The sequence below is a fragment of the Cuculus canorus genome, chromosome 14, assembly GCF_017976375.1.
Source record: "Cuculus canorus isolate bCucCan1 chromosome 14, bCucCan1.pri, whole genome shotgun sequence".
In the NCBI taxonomy this organism is placed as follows: Eukaryota; Metazoa; Chordata; class Aves; order Cuculiformes; family Cuculidae; genus Cuculus; species Cuculus canorus.
The window spans coordinates 615,321-635,471 of NC_071414.1; the positions used below are offsets into that span (position 1 = coordinate 615,321).

General features: G+C 47.0%; 1 protein-coding gene across 3 annotated transcripts in view; it reads right to left on the reverse strand.

Moving 5' to 3' along the window:
- NRG2 (neuregulin 2) overlaps window positions 1–20,151 on the reverse strand; it is a 182,371-nt gene that overhangs the window by 9,470 nt on the left and 152,750 nt on the right. For 2 of the 3 annotated variants that reach the window (XM_054079472.1, XM_009555906.2), the window contains 3 exons: window positions 17,264–17,322; window positions 4,607–4,630; window positions 268–370 (listed from right to left, as the gene is read on the reverse strand). In XM_054079472.1, coding sequence (XP_053935447.1) covers window positions 268–370; window positions 4,607–4,630; window positions 17,264–17,322 — 186 coding nt within the window. The remainder of the gene's footprint in view (window positions 1–267; window positions 371–4,606; window positions 4,631–17,263; window positions 17,323–20,151) is intronic. The other variant, XM_054079471.1, reaches the window with a different exon arrangement.

The window sequence follows — 20,151 nt, forward strand, 5'->3', positions numbered from 1 at the left end:
GGGTAGTTTCTTGCAGTCACACAACATCACCTGCCTGGGAAAAACTATGCTGATCTGGGCAACAAGCAAACGGTCCCAGAAAAAACATGCTCAGGCACAGCCTGGTAGATGGTTTCACTGGCTGCCTTCATGAGAGCTTCCTTGTAATACCACAGCACACTATTTCCTTAAAATAGCATTCAGGTGAAGAGCGTGAAATCATAAAGCATGGACACTACCACTCAGCAACCTCTGGCCAGGTATTGTCCATTAACCACTCATACTCACTTCGTTTTACAGTAAGCTACCACACAGACGATGCCCACCACAAGCAAGGCAACACAGATTCCCGTGATCGTTAAAACTCTCTTCTGGTAGAGCTCTTCTGCTTCTGCAAATGGAGAGAAAGAAACCAGTTACAAAACAGGCTCTATCACCAGGGATGTGTCTGGCTGCACAGGAACCAGCACTGCTTGAGGGTGAGACAGAGAACAGGGCTCAGTCAGGCCTCCTACCATCCACTGCCCATCTCTAATCACTGCCCCATGCCTCACACCAGCTGTCCCAAACTTACTCACCCCTCAAGCGATCCTCACTCCTTTTGTCTCTCCACACCTTCACTCTCTCTTACTCAGTAGCTTGCCCCTTCTGCACTCAAACATGCTTCTTGCTTTCTTTTCCCACAGCATAACCCGGTGACTAAGCCCAAAACCCCTTGTGACTCTCTTCTTCCTGGTTCTTGACCACTTAGCAGCCTACCAAGGAAGTCCCCAGGCATCCCCCACTCACCACAGACATGCAAGCCCTTAATGCTCTCATCACAGGCTCCCTGCTCTGACGGACTCAGAATGCCTTTGCCTTGCAGCGGCTGCATGCCCTGGAGCTCAGCAGAGTGCTAGAAACCACCGAGCAACAGACCCCAAAGCATGTAGGTGCTGAAAGCGACATCCTAAAACAGTCAAAAAGCAGAATGAGGATGGAAAAGTGATAGACAACAAAAGGGAGTGGAGTAAATAAAATACAGTAACCAATTACAGTTATGGATTTTTAATGAAACCCTAGGAAGCAATTAATTCCATCGCACCAGGTAAATCAGATGCACACACTAAATTCAAGCAGCATGCCGCTGTTTCTCCCAGATATCATCATTTGTCATGGACCACCTTTCAAACCAGAGAAGTCAGTCGCTGGCATCAAAACACAGACCATGCTGGAAGTGACAATTCATTCAAATTAATCAAAGCCCCAAGGAAATACTGGGACATCACCTGCAGCATGACTGAACTGCACCTACGCAGGCATCGTATGCCAAGGACCCCTCTTTCTCTGTGGCTACACCAGAGCAGATGCTCCTCTCACTGACATTCAATAGTCCCCACTGGGATCAGCAGAGGCAGTTTGGTTCTCCAGCTGGATGGCTGAGAGAAGGATGCAGTGAACAGCTGCCAGGAACATTTTAGTTCGGCAGTTATGAATCACATCCTTGTGGCCCCATACTATGTGTTAAAGTCATTGGGGTCTCTGCCGTCTTTAATATTCATTGACATATTTTCCATATAGATTAGGCAATGAAACTCCTGCCATGGTTGCTGGGCTTGGCATGGATCACTGTGCCACGCTAAACACCTTGAATAGCCTATATGATATTCCCAAACAATGAAATACAAAACCAGAAGAGAAACAGGGCTGGTCCCAGAAACCCCTGGGATGAGACTTTAGCAAAAAGGGAGGGGGGAAGCAATGAAACATTGCAGATAATGGAATATTTAGATAATTTCAGTTGTCATGTTAGGAAGGAAAAAGCATTTTTGGAAGGAAAAAATAAGTGCTAAGAAAAAAGTGTTTATCTCTTGCTAACTCTCAAAACGAGAACAAAGAAATATTTACTAAATCATGGGCTGAGTGTGACAGCCCTGACATGAAGATGCAAAACACAACCAGCAGGGACAGCTTCGTGCCTGTGCTGACAAGGTACAGCTTAAAGAAATACACTTGCATCCATTAGTTTGTGCACTGGCCTTTGGCTTCATGAGGTGTTCAGAGTGTTGGTGGAGCTGCCAGGAATAAAACACCCCACCAGTCACTCAGGAGGTGGGCAGCTGAGACTCTCCCATACTCCAGCTCCATGGTAGAGTTGGCCAGGAATGACAGGGCTGAATGTTACTGTGATGCAGCAGCTTCACCAGACGGCTGCACCTCCTCAGAGCCTGCACAGCCTGTGACCTGCTCATAGAGCAGAGTTAGGGTGCTGGCTGACCTTCTGTTCCTCACGTTTTACTACAAGGAACCAGGTGGAGCTGGCATGGGGGAAGAACTCACCCTAGGGTAAAACACATCCTTCAGAGACATGTGTCACTTGCACGGATGCCCTATTCCAGGCATCAGCAACCATGGCAGACAAGTTTTCTTGCTCTTGCATACCCCTGGGACCTGGACTCCAGCCCTACAGCTCTTTCCTTAAGACAGGTAGCTTCAGAGACTTTATCTGAACCAGGAAAACCAGCTAGGATTATGTCCTGGTTGTGGATGCCACCAGCAGAGAATTTTGCTACTACAAAGCAAAAACTACTTTTAAGAAACAAACAAACAAACAAAAAAAAAAGGCTGGGCAGGTCAATGTCGACCATGGACCCATCCATCGAGCCAGTTTTTTCAAGGATTTTCCACCAGCTACGCTTTTTGCTAAGAAGACTGTTTTCCCAAGCATAAATTGTTCCCTTTCAACGTTCCCTTTGAATTGAGAAGGGAGAAAGAGCAAAGCTATCAGAACTAGGGCTTTTATTTTGTTCTTCTCTATGACCCACATGACAAAATTTTTCACCCAAGGCACTAATCCCAGCCTCTGCTCTGGTGATGGTGTCAGGATGGGATCCCAACTTTCTGACTGTCCTGAACCTCCACCCGTACTGTATGGAGAATGTTTCAGTTCATCAGAAATGCAGATTTCGCCTCTCTGCCTTGTGCTGACAGCTCTGTTGTGTGAAGCACTGAAGGGTGAAGCTGGTGTCACTGCTGCAAAACTAAACATTAAATGACAGTAATTTCACTGGGCTCCTAACATCTCAATAAAGTTGATGCTCGATAACACAGTATCTTTGTGTTGCACAAAACCAACTCTACAGACAGAAAATAGGAGAATGCACACTACAATTTTGTATTTCATAAAGTAAGATCCTGGAGCGGGACTCATCCATTTGTGTCTGTATGCACTACAAACACCACGTCTTCATCAGCAGCATCGTCACACTACAGCAGCAAACACTATGAACAAACCATGTGGTGCCACGTAATGCCGACAGAATCACAGTCCAGCCATGGGCGTCACAGCAACGCATGAGAGTGAGAGACGGATGACAGAGAAGAGACGACTGGAGACTGGGAACGGGATGTGTGCGGTTCTGTGATGACATTGAGATGGATGAGGAAAAGGACAAAAGGTCAACAAAAAAGGGATGTCAAAAATCCTCAGTTTGAAAGTTTATTTAAGTGTATTGGTATTAGCAGCACCACTTTCTCTGCAACATCTGACCACAAAATGCACATTTTCTGCAGCAGGGAAACACTGCTGGGGGTCACAACCAATCCCAGTGGGCCAGGAATGCAAAAACCAGAGGAGACTAGTTCCTCCAGCATCAGTTAGTGCATGTCCCTCCACCTCAGGGATCCAGACATGAAAGACTGTTGTCCCCACGCGTCTATCAAAGGGAATTGAAGCATCTTCATCTGAAGATTTGTTCTGGCTGACATTGCCAGGTCAGTGGTTTTAAGTTAAGTGATAAAGATAAATCTCTTTGCTCCCGTCTGAACAACCCCTCCCTGCGGCTGGTCTGGGTGGTCCAGGGAAACCTGGCCTCAGGGATTTGATTTCCCAAGCACTTACTCAAGATATTCTTGATCTGTTTTTCTAAAAACAGACTGAGGAGAACGGCAGATAAATAATGTGACTGAGCAGCTGGGTAGGAGCAGGATATTGCCCAAGGGGGATATTTAGGTTGCTGCAGCGTTTTTCCAAACTTCAGCTCACCACCTTCATGCTCAGCTCCCAGGGGACACTGCTGACTTCCCTGGGCTAACTGCTTTCTAGGCTCACTCTAGAACAATTTCCTCCTGGTCAAAACCAGCAAAAAGCAGTTCAGCTTTGGAAGCAGAGAAGGCAAAGCCCATCCTGACCCTTTCTAGGGTCCTGTGGAGGTTCGTGCATTTAGGATGGCAATTACCGAAGAAGCCCTGATCTTCCTAAAACTTGCCTCCCTGTTCCTGGAGTGCCTGCCTGCTCCCAAGCGGTGCCTGCTGGCAGCCTTTTGGATGGACATAAACTGCAGCTTGTCGGTTCGATACACAGAAGCATGTGGAATGAGGAGACGTATGGCAGTTGTAACAGCCCAGTCACGCCACACACACCCAGCTGCTGCTTGAGACAAAGAAAAAAGTGCTGCTAAAAATACACCTGCATTTTTGTAGATTTGATGTTTTTCTTTCTTTTGTTTTATTTTTAATCCAAATATCTATCTTGGTGCCAGGGAAGAGAACAGAATAGCTGATTTTTTAATCATCCCATTAAAGCCATAAATATAATGTGGGCAGCTCTTAATGGCTTCTGATTAATAAATGAATGGTTGTTCCATACCCTTTAATTCAAATCCAAGATGCTCTGCCAATGCAGAAAGAAGACAAGGAAGAGAAAGAGAAAAAGAAAAACAGGTCTGTCAGCGATCTCTAATATGCAAACACACATACACTGCAGTTACAGCAGGTTAGCTTGTCTGTAGCTCAGCAGCACTTACACAGAAGACAGTGTCTGCTTCAGAGCATTCCCAATTCCCACCGGAGCTTACATCTTATGTAAAGAGAGACCCAAACAAATTCCAGTGGAGGTTAATTATGAATTCTTTTAGTTAATTATGAATTCTTTTGAGATGAGCCATGTTTGTTAGTACCTGATATGGAATTCACAGTTAAGACAGGGAAAAAAAAAAAAAAAAGGTATACTTGTTCTGAAACAACTCCTGACAGGTCAAAACACACAGCGACTGCATGAACCACTCAAACCCCTTCACTCACTTTCTGCAGGCAAAACGTGCCCTGCAGAGTTTTGCACATCTCTCGCTGCCTGAGTGCTGGGCAGATGGATGTGGGAGAGCTCGCATGGGGCTCAGAGGGCAGCCAGGATGGTGCTGCTGCCCACGACCCTGAGTCTGCTCTGGGATGCACAGCGTCTTCTGGTAGCACTGCCTGTGCATCACCAGCCACTGCACCAGCTGTGCGAGCACGGCTCCGGGTGGTCCAGCTCTCCTGTCCAACCTGATGCTGCAAGGGATCCGTTATCCAGGCAAGACAATGAATCCATTATCCAGGCAAGACAATGAATCCCTTGCAGATCTACAAATGCAAATTGCTCCAAAAGTTCCTCTCAAGTCTGGGATCTTCCAAATTGAACTCCTGCTGAATTTCTGCGTTGTTCTAAAAACACAAAGCATGCAGAAAAAAGCACAAATTGGAGCATCTGCTTTCAGAATCAGATTCGTTACCACGTCAGATTGTGGCTTGACTTGCAGAGTAAGCGCTAAGCACGGTAGTGTTTACCCAATGAATCAGTAACATCATTATCCAAGCCAGGTATCCTGAATTTTAGTGATTTTCCTGGTACTGACCTCATCTAAATACAGTTTTTCTTACATAAACATTGAAGTTCTCCAAACTCATCCCTGTACACAAAAGGGAGCTCTGCTCTTCCCAGTCATCACACACACAATTACTTGCAGCTGGAGATGGATTTGCTGTGTTTTCTACAGGAACTGCTCTCTGGTGTGCAGAAACATTGGTTTTCTCTTGCAATGCTGTTACAAATTTGAGTGGGAGGAAATCAGCACTGATCGTTATGGGACATGCAAATAAGCAGGTTCTTCTCTTCTAATCAATGGGGCTTGGGGTGGGGGCAGAGTTGTGTAGGGGTTAGGTTTTTTCAATTTTGTATCATTTAAAGGCCATAAAACCTGGCTGCTCTGTGCTTCACAGCTCACATTGAATGGCAATAGGAATGGCAAACTCTGCCATGCATTTCAAGGTCATTTTGTACACATTTCAGTGACACAGACACAACGTGGTGGGCAGCAGAGAACTGGGCACAACACCTTCATCCTAAACCTCTGGGCTATCATGCCCAGCCTTTATTTTTTCCTAGGCGTGCTACCACTGCACATGGTGTTTCACTTGACTCCATGACAAATGTGTGTAGAGATACATTAAATTTCAACCCTATATCTAAGCTATTGATCATTTGACAGCCGCATATTGCCCATGCTGCCACCTTCCCTCCCCGTTCCAGGATTTGCTGCAACATCTACAGCTACAAATGGATGCAATGCAGAAAATGTTCATGTTCTTTCGCAAACTAAGAAATGCCCGCGCAAACAGAAGTGGTGGTCAGGACCTGAGGAACCATAGCCTTCCCACTGTCCCACTCACAACAGAACTGCAGTTTCTTTTGGCTCTCCAACCCCATGGAGCAGATATAGCCAGCTGGCTCACTGGATCTTAGTTACAGGTTCTGGGGGGAGCAGAGAAACCATGCAGCCATGCCGTGGCTGAAGTGCACATGCCTGCCTATGCCTCTGACCCAATCGGCAGCTTTGCGGAGAGGGGAAGCTTTACCCCAGACTATGCTCCAGCACCTGATGTCCACGGCTACTCAACAACACTTCTCTACCATCATTCCACACTCTCTCAAACTCTCATCTCCCGATCTTTTTCCCCTCGCTGTCAGCCTTGATGCCACTATTAAGGTACTCAGTAGGATATGCAAAGCCGTGCTCTAAGATTTCCTTCAGGGAAAGTTGACAAGCTGATTTCTTTCAAAGAGCAAAGGAATTATTTCAGTCATGTGGAGCTACTAAAATTTCCATCAGACCTTTTTTTTCGCTCCTCTGTTATCACTCCTCTTACATAGTCGATCAGACTTAATTGCTCACTACAGCTCTGTGAAAGGACGTTGGAGTGAGGTGAGTGCTGGTGTCTTCTCTCAAGTAATGAGATAAGAAGAAATGGCCTCAAATTGGATATTAGGAGAAATTCCTTTATCAAAAGAGTGGTGAAGCATTGGAAGAGGGTAGGGCCAGTGGTGGAGTCTCATCCTGGGAGGGTTCAAAATCCATGCAGACATGGTGGGTTTGGGGAACGGGCTATGGACTGGATGATCTTGGAGGTCTTTTCCAACCTCTATGATTCTATGACTCTATACTACTAATAATAAAGCAAATCCGTTGTTCGATGATACACAGAAAAGCTGTCCCAGCACAAAAAGCCTTTGAAAGCAAGGAAACAAAACATCAGCCACTTGTAGCTATAGGCATTGCTTCTGTATCTCCCACAACTGAACACGTTGAACAGGGAGCCCCGTTCCCCTTCCTCTGCTCAGGAGCTCCTCCCAGCCTGGGCAGGTATTGCCCTGTGTGCTGGGACAGTGAAGGAGGAGACAGCTCAAGAGTAGTCTGGGATTTTGAGGGCTTGTATATTCTCTAAAGAAAAGACTATTCAATATTATACAATGTGCTACAATCCAGAAGCTACAGAGATGATCCCAGGAAAAACACTGAGAAAGGCAGTAAGCATGGGCAAGTTGAGGAAGGGAAAAATGAGAAAAAAACATGAGAGATGACAAAAAATATTTCATTTTCACACTCTTGGTCCCAGCAGCACCACATCTGCATGGGATTCAGGTGAGATCCCACCACCTAGACTGGTACCACTCAGCTGTTCAAGGCAGGCTCTGCTGAAGAGTCCAGCGATGCATGGACCTTACCCTCCAGTCCCCCAGAAGCTGATGTTCAACTGAAGCGGACTGAAAGAAAAAAATCAGTTAGATTTGGGTGCTACCATCCCAGTAGAGGAGGAATTCTGTGTTCCCACTGTCATGAATTTTGTACTGGATAGTTTTTCCTATCAGAAGACAAAGTCCTACACATGCTTAATCCACAATGACTTTGTGGCTGTTTTTCTCTGTAATGTATTTTACCCATTTTAAATGATGACCAGACAAAACCATTTAATCTAAAGTATCCTAATAGGGGTAACACCTCAAGACAAGATGCACTCAGATTTATAGGATTATTAAGAAGGATGAAAGCATTAGCAAACAGCTGTGTAAACCGGGCCTGTGCTCACATGGACTTCAGGTTGCCAAAGAAGCTCATTAAGATGTTTAGGTACCACATGCGTTATTCCCCTCCCAAACATGCGTGGGTCCCCCATGTGGCTATCAGAGCCACAGAGATCCAAGGCACAAAACAAAGGGAGAATTAACATCTGGGGACCAACAAGTTAGACCATTGATAATAAATTGTGCTGACAAGAGTAATAGTTGCAGCACTCTGGTCCAGGCTTCCAACAGGGGAACGGGGAGAAACGCAAGACAGTCCCGTGATGCTGGGGAGAAAGGAGACCCGGCTCATGTTAAGGGCTGAGCAATAAGAGAGTGGGCTCAAGTTTGCCAATGACACCAAGCAGTGCGGTTGACATGCTGGAGGGAATGGATGGATCCAGAGGGACCTGGACAAGCTGCAGAAGTGAGGCTGTGAGAACCTCATGGAGTTCCACAAGGCCAAGGGCAAGGTCCTGTGTCAGGACAATCCCAAGCACAAATCCAGGCTGGGCAGAGAATGGATTGGGAGCAGACCTGAGGAGAAGGACTTGGGGTGCTGGGCGCTGACAAGATCAACATGAGCCAGAAATGGGTGCTCGCAGCACAGAAACCAACCATGTCCTGGGCTGCATCCAAAGCAGTGGGACCAGCAGTGGGAGGGAGGGAATTCTGCCCCTCTGCTCCACCCTGGTGAGACCCTACCAGAAGCCCTGCATCCCCTTCTGGAGTCCTCAGCACAGGAAGGACATGGAGCTGCTGGAATGAGTCCAGAGGAGGCCACGAAGATGATCCGAGGGCTGGAGCACCTCCTGTACGAGGAGAGGCTGAGAGAGTTGGGGTTGTTCAGCCTGGAGAAGAGAAGGCTGTGGAGAGACTTTAAAGCAGCTTCCAGTACTGAAAGGGGCTCTAGGAAAGCCGGGAAGGGGCTCTTGATGAGGGAGGGCAGGGACAGGATGAAGAGGAATGGTTTGCAGCTGAAAGAGGGGAGATTGAGATGAGATCTTAGGGAGAAATATTTTGCTGTGAGAGGAGGGGAGGTCCTGGCCCAGGCTGCCCAGAGCAGTGGTGGCTGCCCCATCCCTGGAGGTGTTCAAGGACACGTTGGATGGGGCTTGGAGCCCCGAATCCAGTGGGAGGTGTCCCTGCCCATTTCAAGGGGTGGGACTGGATGGGCTTTAAGGCCCCTTCCAACCCAAACCATTCCATGATTCTAATATATGGGATCTCCAAGTACACAAAGTCTCTAAACTTTCCATAAACTGCACAGATATTCAGATTGTCCAGTGCTGTATCAATAAAAATTATTTTTTCGGTGTCAAGTAACAACAACCAAGCTGCTGTGCCTTAGCGTGCAGTTAACTTTAGGAGATCTCAAAATGTAACCTGTGCTGCAGTTCAGGGGAGAGGAATAACACTGTTATGATAAACCACAAATGCGCTGTAATTACCCATGGTGTTGTCATCACCCTGTCATTAAGTGGTCAGCGGTTATCGTGTCATTGGAAGGAAGCTGCAGAATGCTGGTGGAACTTAAAATGCTGTTAAATATTATTTTACGGTTCAGATAAGTAAGAGGTGATGGGGGAAACAGAACGGTAGGTAAAGAAAACAGGAATTCTTCTACTTGCCATTTTCATTTCTCAATCAAGAGGTAGGAAACTACCGCTGAAGAAGTGAAGTGAAGTGAAGTGAAGTGAAGTGAAGTGAAGTGAAGTGAAGTGAAGTGAAGTGAACAGAAAGCTGACATTCAGATAGTCCTCAGAAGAGCTTGAAGTGGTACATTTAGCCATCCGCTCACAGGGATGTCACCTCAGTGTGAGGAGCTAGTGTCAAAACCCCCACTGCCAGAAGAGTCACTTTTGCATGGCAAGGTGACAACAAACACTGCTCCTGCTGGAGCCCAGTGCCTTCAGATCAAATGGGACTGCTCCTCAGAAAAATAAGAAGCCTCTCATCTGATACACTTACACTGCTCTTCTTCCACACCAGCTTAGTTGGCAGCATTGGAGCCAGTTTGTGTGCCACTGTGGGAACATGCAATTCCGTTTCCTGCCCAGAGAGCCTGGTACAGACACTGCAAGTAGAAACAGTTTATGCTTTTCTGGCTGGAAGGGCTCTATGAAAGCAATTTCCTTGGAAAGAATGACTGATAGGAAGACCCAGACATCAAATCTACAGGAAATGTGTGATGATAGGGCAGGAATCGCTGCTGTGATCCTTAGACAGATCACATCCAGTAACAGAGCAGCGAATGCTCAAGAACAGACGGTGGGTCTCATCTTGGAAATACCTGTTTTCATTACCTGCTGTTGGAAGGAATCTGTAATTCCTGTGCAAAGGAAATGTCCTGCCACACAGCAAACCGATCAAGAGCTACATGCATCACACTGAACTTTCGATGGGTACAGTTCAGAAGCTCTGGGACACATATCAAGCTGGGAACTCAGGATATGCTTTCGTACCAGCATCCATTGCAAGGAAAACCGACTTGATAGTCTGCTACTGCAAGACTCTTGATTTGTCAGCTCAAGCTCTTCTCTTACATGTTTCCACATGACTACATTTAGTACCATGCAACAAAAGTAGCTGCCTACCCTTCGAAAAAGGCATTTAATGTCTGAATAACAACTCTTAGGGCAGTCCAAAGCTGAAGAGAAAGCCTGCTCTCCCAAAGGACAGCAGAAAAAGTTGCTCGGTGCTTCCAAAGCAGACCAGTCGGAAGGGTCCAACTACAAATTAAAATTAGATTTGCAAAGAAACTAAGAACAAAACACAGGGTAAAAATGGAGAATATGCTAGATTTGATCATATGAATGTCAGCTCTATTCTAGGATGTTTACAGGCAGGCTACAGACCTCAGGTTTAAATGGGTCACAAAGAGTGAAAATGTTTCCCTAAAGAAGAAGATGAACAGTATGACATTTGTCCCCCAGATCAGTGAGATTATTTTGGGAGATAAATAAACAGCAAAATTAAGAGGAAGTTTTAGAGGCAACCATAAAACTTCATCCTAAATTTCTAAATTATTCCATAAACTGCAAGTGAAAAACATCCAAATGTGCAGTTAGGTGAGGTATAAATCTTACTGCTCATGGTGTTTAAATTGCAGTATCTCAGCCACATCAAGTGTGAAATAGCTGTCAACGTGTTTTACAAAAACTTTACAACCATCCAGCCCAAAACCTGGCCATTTATTAGTAAATTTCCAGCACATTTTTACAATCATCTGGAAAGTTTCTTGTGGAAGAGTGAAGATAGAGCTAGCTCTTGATCTGATCTAGAACAGGCAGCTTTGAAATTCATGTGCCAGCACAGCTTTAAAATAAATAAAAAAAAAAGTTTCTTAAAAGGAAGGCTGATTTGGGGCATGACTTTGTCTTCTGGCAAGAGCTGCAGGATGTAGTTGTGCCTATGAAGCTGGACCTAGGAGACAGCTGTCAGTCTGGCGAGTCTCCAGTACCTGCTAGAAGCTCTCATATCAAAAAGCCTTCCCGACCCTTTCGTGATATTCTTGAACTTTTCACCCACGTGTGTAAGCAGACATGAAAATCTGACCACAAAGGCAAAATGGTCCTTGGGTACTAATGCTATGGATTTGAACATTGGTAGGACCCAAGGGGATCACAGAATTACAGAATCACCAGGTTGGAAAGGACCCACTGGATCATGGAGTCCAACCATTCCTAACACTCCCTAAACCATGTCCCTAAGCACTTCATCCACCCTTTCCTTAAACACCTCCAGGGAAGGTGACTCGACCACCTCCCTGGGCAGCTGTTCCAGTGCCCAATGACTCTTTCTGTGAAGAATTTTTTTCTGATATCCAACCTGAACCTCCCCTGATGGAGCTTCAGGCCATTCCCTCTTGTCCCGTCCCCTGTCACTTGGGAGAAGAGCCCAGCTCCCTCCTCTCCACAACCTCCTTTTAGGTAGTTGTAGAGAGTAATAAGGTCTCCCCTCAGCCTCCTCTTCTCCAGGCTAAACAACCCCAGCTCTCTCAGCCGCTCCTCGTAAGACTTGTTCTCCAGCCCCTTCACCAGCTTCGTTGCTCTTCTCTGGACACGCTCCAGAGCCTCAACATCCTTCTTGTGGTGAGGGGCCCAGAACTGAACACAGTATTCGAGGTGCGGTCTCACCAGTGCTGAGTACAGAGGGAGAATAACCTCCCTGGACCTGCTGGTGACCCCATTTCTGATACAAGCCAAGATGCCATTGGCCTTCTTGGCCACCTGGGCACACTGCTGGCTCATGTTCAGTCGGCTGTCAACCAGCACCCCCAGGTCCTTCTCTTCCGTGCAGCTCTCCAGCCACTCTTCCCCCAGTCTGTAGCACTGCATAGGGTTGTTGTGCCCCAAGTGCAGGACCCAGCATTTGGCCTTATTAAACCTCATCCCATTGGTCTCGGCCCAGCAGTCCAGCCTGTTCAGATCCCTTTGCAGAGCCTCCCTACCCTCCAGCAGATCGACACTTCCTCCCAGCTTAGTGTCATCTGCAAACTTGCTGAGGGTGCACTCAATGCCTTCATCCAGGTCATTGATAAAGACATTGAACAGAGCTGGACCAGTACTGAGCCCTGAGGAACTCCACTTGTGACCGACCTCCAGCTGGAGTTAACTCCATTGACCACCACTCTTTGGGCCATCCAAACAGTTTTCAACCCAGGAGAGTGTGCGCCTGTCCAGGCCAGAGGCTGACAGTTTCTGCAGCAGAATGCTGTGAGAAACTGTGTCAAAGGCTTTACGGAAGTCCAAGAAGACTACATCCACAGCCTTTCCCCCATCCAGTAGTCGAGTCATTCTGTCATAGAAGGTGATCAGGTTAGTTTGGCAAGATCTGCCTTTTGTAAACCCATGTTGAGTGGGCCTGATCACCCGGTTCTCTTGCATGTGCTTCATGATAGCACTCAAGATTACCTGTTCCATGACTTTCCCCGGCACTGAGGTGAGACTGACAGGCCTGTAGTTCCCCGGATCCTCTCTGCAACCCTTCTTGTAGATGGGCACAACATCAGCCAGCCTCCAGTCTAGTGGAACTTCCCCAGTCAGCCAGGACCGCTGGAAGATGATGGATAGGGGTTTGGAAAGGACATCCGCCAGCTCCTTCAATACTCTTGGGTGGATCCCATCCGGCCCCATAGACTTGTGGGCGTCTAGCTGGGCAAGCAAGTCTCTAACCGCCTCCTCTTGGATCACAGGAGCCTCATTCTGCTCCTAAATGAGCAGGAATGATGAGATGAGGATGAGAGGGATGAAAGGAAGATGCCGGGGGGAGTGTATTAGGTTGAATATGAGAAAAGGCTCTTCTCCCAGAGGGTGGTGGAGCACTGAAACAACTCCCAGGGAAGCAGTCACAGCACCAAGCCTGACGATATTCCCAAAGCTTTTGGACAATACCCTCAGCCACAGGGTATGAATGTTGGGGTGTCCTGTGCAGGGACAGGAGTTGGACTCGATGAACCTTTTGGGCCCCTTGCAACTCAGGACATTCTATGATTCTAAAATCCTGTTCTCACCAGCGTGTGGACAGACAGTCAGAGACATCTGCGTTCTGTGGCTTCACTGTCCCTCAGTTATATTGGTTCTATGGTTCTATGATGTGTACCTTTCAATACTTCAGGCTCACTGAATGTGCGGTTGTTTGCTCCGATATCTGTCCTTCCTTCCTTTTTATGTTAGGTTTGCTCTTTTGATGACTGTGGGAAAGCCATGTGTCAAACTGGGTTAAAACTGACCTATAAACAGGATAAAGCTTCTACATTTCCCTGTAAGACTTTGCCCGTATTTACTGGATGTGGGATTACTCTGCATCAGTCTCCCATATACCCTCATCAGTATTGCTTAGTAAGTTACTGTCAGTCTGCGAGCCAACCGCCTATGCACACACAGCGCCGGTTGTGCAAAACAAATGCAATGGCTCAGCTCTCCTTACAGTCTGGGTCTTGCTAGAAAACAGACCATGGTAGCTTAGACTAACGCAGGCTCAGCGTAAAGGCAGGCTTAGCGAGCCGACACACCCAGGTCCCCCTGCTCTGCTCAGGGTGGTTCCTTGCCAGGCCAGAGCACTGGGTCTGTTTGCACTGTGCATCCATTTCTCAGATAAGGAGCTGTCTGAGCACGCTTCACTTTTTTTTCCTCCAATATCTCAACACAGTTTCAGTTACATTTGCGTTACAATGAAAGCAAACCAAAATTTAAAATCCTGGTAAGCAGATAGGAACCAACTGCTGGGATACTTGCTTGAATTCTGCTGCTGCGAATTCCTACTAAAAGCAAACGCTGTTCATCCAAACAAGGGCTGAGCTGGGACAGACTCCAAGCTCGCACAATAATACAATTCCTAGTGAGTTCCTCTATACTCATCTGTTAGAAAATAGCAACAGTGTGAGCAAGACATAGAAAAAACTCCATCTTTAGCATTTCCTCTTCATTTTCAAGCAGGAGGGGATGTACCCAGAACAGCTGGCAGTAGGCACTTGGTCATAGGGTTGTAACAGCAACACAGAGAAACATCACCTACGAGAAAACCTGTCTAAGTAATCTGATTTTCATCTTCATAATTGCCGTGTTCTGGCAGGTATTTCTGACAATCAGAGGCAAACAAACCTCCAGAGCTATTGCCAGACAAAGACAGTCTGAACTCCCAGAGAACACGGGGAGTTTTACTTGAGTAAAAGCTGAGTAAGGGTTTAAACTGGTGAGATGGGAAGCTTTCCAGTGGGTAGACACACAACATCTGGCATGATGCTGGGATGCTGCACCATCTCCGTCTCTGGCCCAAATTCACCAAAGTATCTGCTCTGTGTTTTCGGAACAGTATCTTAAATTCAGTTCACTCTGCAGAGCCTCTTGCTCAGCCCTGGGATGGAGCTACTAAAAATCATATTGTAATGTTTAATATTCATGGAAAAGAATCAAGAGGCTCCGATCTAGGCCTGAAACCCTAAAATACCCTGAATGCATTAAAACCAACACCCGTGTAGGTGTCATTATTTACTATTTAAGTATCTGTCAGGTGCTGGCAATGTTCTCAAAATGTGAATCAGAACAGCACTATTTTATTTCCAGTGGAAATGCCTGAACCTCATTTAATCTGTTTCAGCTTTTGACCTGTCAGAACCCATATGAGATGAAGCACTGAGTGAATTATAGAGCAACAGCAATTTCTCCTGTGCCCTAATTATCGATTAAAGGAAAAAGTAGGCATCTGTACCATCCAGGCTCAAGTGAGAGGCTTTTCCTATTCAGAATGCAAGTTCAGTGCATACTTTTCTGCAGTGTTCCTGCTATGTATATTATCCAACTGTGACCTGAAAGTGAAAACAGATTTAAACACCTATGAATCATCTTCTTAGATGATTTTTATCCAAGTTCAGACAGGTAAGCTACATTGTTAGGCTGCTTTTATTTTATTATCCTGTGGTTAAAGCAGAATTGAGGTCAGGCAATGTACATGTGTTGGTTTTAAAGTTGGCAGTGTTCCTCTAACACATGAATAAAATGTGAAGGAATCTCAATCCTATCAAAAGCTGGGCAGCCTGCTGGACAGCACCTCATGGAACACGCTACAAATCAGCCTCATCAGGTGAGCATCCCAGCGCAGCCTTCACTGGTCCTTCATGCCACGGCTTCAAAGCAGAAAGGAAACCCTTTTGCATCAGGTTAAAGACCTAACCAGAACATTTTGGTTTGTCGTTTTAAAAAGAGCTCACTTGCATGTTTTAGTCTGAAAGAATAAATCAATGGCGGTTTCAACTTTAGAAGCCAATTTGGAACAAAAGGCAATGTAAAAGCATCAAGCTGTCCCAAGGGCCTCACAAAGCCCATTTGCATCTTGTCTGTATATTCTGGAAGGAGCCTGATGGAGCCTTTCTCAGCTGAGTGTTAATGTGTCTCTGCTAGTTAGTGTGAACTGCTACCGCCAGTTCAGGATGAAGACTGCGGTGGGAGAGGGGCTACTGGCAATCAAGGAGGCATCATGGAGAGGCATTTCTTCTCTGGTTCCTACTAATTAAAGCCTTTTTTTTTTTTTTTTGTCTCTTTTTAAAAAGCCACTTTGTAAAGCCATTTGTGGTGTCCAAAGGGCCAACATGAAGGCAGGAGAGGTCACGCAGGAAGTCACCATGACCAAGTACCTGCTCTGTAACTGCATCTCCTTTCAGGTCAGTCCTTACCCAGAGCAGGATCCTATGGGTGCTGGGTCTGAATAAGGACCTGGAAAAATTATGTGCATTGAACAAAATAAGCCAATGATGTCTACAAGCAAGGCATCTCTGGAGACCTATGGGAACTGGGAACTAGAAACCAGGGAGCACTAAATGCAAGGGGTTTAGGGTATTTACATCCACTGGATATGAGGTTTAAAGATTGGTCACTACAGTTCTACGCAACCCTGTATGTAAGGCTGTCTGACCTCTAGCAGTGAAAGGAACATTTCTTTGTCCAGGAGGGGTACAGCTTGAAATGCCCAGTCAGCAGACTTAGCTCATATCTTGCATGGCAGTGAGGGGTGAGAAGCCCTGAGATGGTGGCAGCCACTGGCATGCGTGTTTGCACCAGAGGCTCCAGTTTTGCATGTGTGTCCTGTCCAGCCCTCTGGGTGTCCTCCAGGATCTGACTCTGAGCTAGCCTCCAACCATCTTACCTGAACAGCAACTGATACTTGGTTTTGCTTCTGGAAACAGAATCACAAGCTCACCTCAGGGGAAATTTCGTGATAGCCCTGCCGGTGATTTCCTCAGTTGGTACAGAGAGACTCACCCCCATCTCACAAGAGTCATGGGAAACTGTACATCTCTTGCACTGCACAACATAGTCCACCCTGAGACAGGAACGCTGGCAGATACAGCTCATCACACAAATGTTCTCACACAGCACACCACGTCAACTTGTGCCTTATTTGCAGTTTGCATGAAAAGAGCAAGCAACAATAAGTTCAATCAGAAATGAAAGCAGAACCCATTCTAGCAAATGGGGAGATAACAAGAGCCCCGATCTCCTCTTGGACACGATCACAGCTCATCTTACGGCCAAGCAGAGCTGGGAGCGCACAAGACAGGAAGAGGGATCTTGGAGAACAGAAGAACCTGCTTTTAGGACACAACACAGAGCCACAATAATCAGGGAGAGAGAGAAGTAGAAAGAGACATACTGGAGAAGCTGACCATTGCGAAATGCTGACACCGGTCTCCTGTGAATTCGATCGGACACCTACCGGAAGAAAGAAAACCAGAAAGAGAGAAACAAGATAGCAAAATGACACCCAAATAGACTGAACTGAGGCCCCTTTCTGATCCCTTCCACAACTCCTATCCATCTGCTTTCAGCCTGCACCCTTACCTGCATCCCTAAACCCTAGCCCCAAGCTGAACCAGAGCCAGCCCTGACTAGACCACTCTGTGCCCAGGAGGTTTTAATTAGTGTGGTGCATTTTTTTTTGTCTTCAAACATACTTTGCTTAGGAATCTGGCATGTACAATCGCAAAGGCAGTTTCTCCAAACATCTCTGTCCGAAGAATCCGTTTGGACATCTGGAGGGGAAAAGGGGAGAAATCACAGAACATGTCTGGCACCATTCTTGAGGCTAAGGTAAGAAATAAAAAGTGCATTGTGATGAATGGAAAAAATAAAGGTTTTATGCGCAAATTTACTCGCGGCTTTAACCAGGCGCTGCAACATCAGCATTCCAGCTCTACTTTTGGCCTGGGTCTCCAAGCAGCCAGCCAAACCCCTCCTTTCCTCCTTTGCCTGCCTCTTTCCTTCTCACCTGCTGGAAGTACCAGCTGGCAGGAAGATCCAGATGGGCTGGATGCTACTGTCAGAGACTCTCCTTGGAGCTGCTATCTAGACAAGACTGGCAAGAGACACCACAGAGCGGTAAGCAGCTGCTCAGGCAACAGTGAGCGTTGTATATGGCAAGCGTCTTCTTGTTATTGCCCCCAGAAGTACCCCTAGGATGGTCCAGGGAAAAGGCTTATGTTGCAGTTAGAGAAGAAGCATGAGCAGAATCTCTGTGTTAACAGAGAGGAAGGGACAGAGAAGAAACCTGGACTGAACAGGCCTCACAAGCTGCCCAGCTGTGAGGTTCTCTCAGGATATCTTGACCAACATTACATGATGGGCTGGGATGTGCCACCTCATGGGGCACCATTTGTATATTAGCATCATATTGTTGTGGCAAGGCTGGTGCCCTAGGGACTGAGGCCACAAGGCATGTGCACGAGCTCATAAGTAAGCTCCTTGGAGCAGCTCCCAGGCTGAGCCCGGCTTGGGGAGCAGGGGGTTGTGGGCAGGGTGCAGTGGGAGCTGTTGAACTCTGCATTGTGACCCAAGGCAGCTGTAGGTGAACCTGGAAAGTGATGGGAGCTCCACTGTGACTTATCAATGCTGCTCCCCCAGGCACTTCTCTCTCCCTTCACATCTTTTCTTCTGGCCTCCTGGGATAGTCCCTCAAAGTTATCTCTTGCTTTCTTGGAGTCCCAGCTCTCACCTGCCTGCCTCACAACTCCCTCCCTGTCAACTGACCTCTCCCTCCTATGAGGTTCAGAAGGTTTTATAACTCTAGCTCACATCTTAACTTATGTCTTCCAGCTTCCCAGGGTAAGTTGGACTGCAGGTTCTGTGCCTCATACACATCAGACTTTCCTTACTCTCAGCTGCCACCCACCAGATCACATTGTCGCTCAGTGTTCATCAGGTCCCAGATGATCCTAGCAAGTAAAGGACTGAAAGACACCTCAGCAAAAAGGATATGGACCAGAGGCCAATGGCTTAGCTCCCTGTCGGTCTGCTGTGAAGGGCAGCAAAGAGCCTAAGCAGCCTCGGCACAGTGTCAAACGACTGGTCCCAACCTGCACATGTGGTGGCCTGGAGTGGGGCAGATCCACGTCCAGCTCCGGGTCCCACACGCTCACTGCCACCCTCATGTGGGCAGTGCAAATCTGACCTTTCCATGCCTTCCAAAGGTACGCTAACACCTGCTCCCAGTCTGTGGACACAGCAAAGGGGGTGAGGAAGGGATAGCTTTGATGTTTGATATGAGAGGCGTTTGTCCCTTTCTGCTCTGCACTGGAGTGGTCCCACCCTGGGCACTGGGTGCTGTTCTGGGCACCACAGTACAAAAACAATCTAAAGCTACTGGAGAATGTCCAGATGAGGGCACCGAGTTGATGAAGGGTTTAGAGGAGAAGCTGTGCAAGGAGTGGCTGAAGTCTTTTGCTCTTTTCAGCCTGGAGAAGAAGCTCAAGAATTATGGCAGCATTTGTTGTTAATGACAGGCTTATGTTTAGATGGCACATTACAGATGTGCAACTCCAGTGGCAATAAAGAAAAGTCAAGAAGAGAGGTAAATTCCTGCTTCTCTCTACTTGCTCAAGGGAACACAAATGAGTTTTTTCAGCAACTGTTTAGTTCCCTTAGGGAGGAGAGGTAGAAATCAGAAAATTCTTCCCTATTCATTACAAACAGAAAATCTTGATTTTTAATAGTTCTCCCTCATCATGGACAGACGCGGATCTGGGCCAGAAGGCGAGAACCATGACATATGAGGGAGTGCGAGGGTCTCTAGCAGCCCCACCAGCTGTACAGACCAAGGGTACACTCGCCTGTCAGGCTGCAAGGATACAGACTTCTCCAAGCTGGAGGGCTCCTCTCCAAAAGGGAGAGGTGAGATTCAGCTGAGGTCTGGGGAAGGACTTGAGGAAGAACCAGGTGGCCAGACACAAAGCAGGACAAGGTGTAAAGATCTCCCAGCTGTGGCAATGGGCATGTCTGGTGCCACTCCCCTAGTGCACAGATGTCTGATTCCTGGTGGACACCTGTAGGAGGAAGGCTGAGGCATCTGCTTACAAACTGATACAGTGCTGCCACAGGCTCGGAGAGGAGGCCAGCCTCCTGTGGGACAGCCTGGTGGTAGTCCAGAGGTAGCCTGAGTCTGAATGCTGGATGCCTACAGGGGACCTGCAGATACACCTTTGAACCCAGAATGATCAAAGAAGAAGCTACAGCCAATCAAAAGCTGCATGATCCCTCCATCCCACC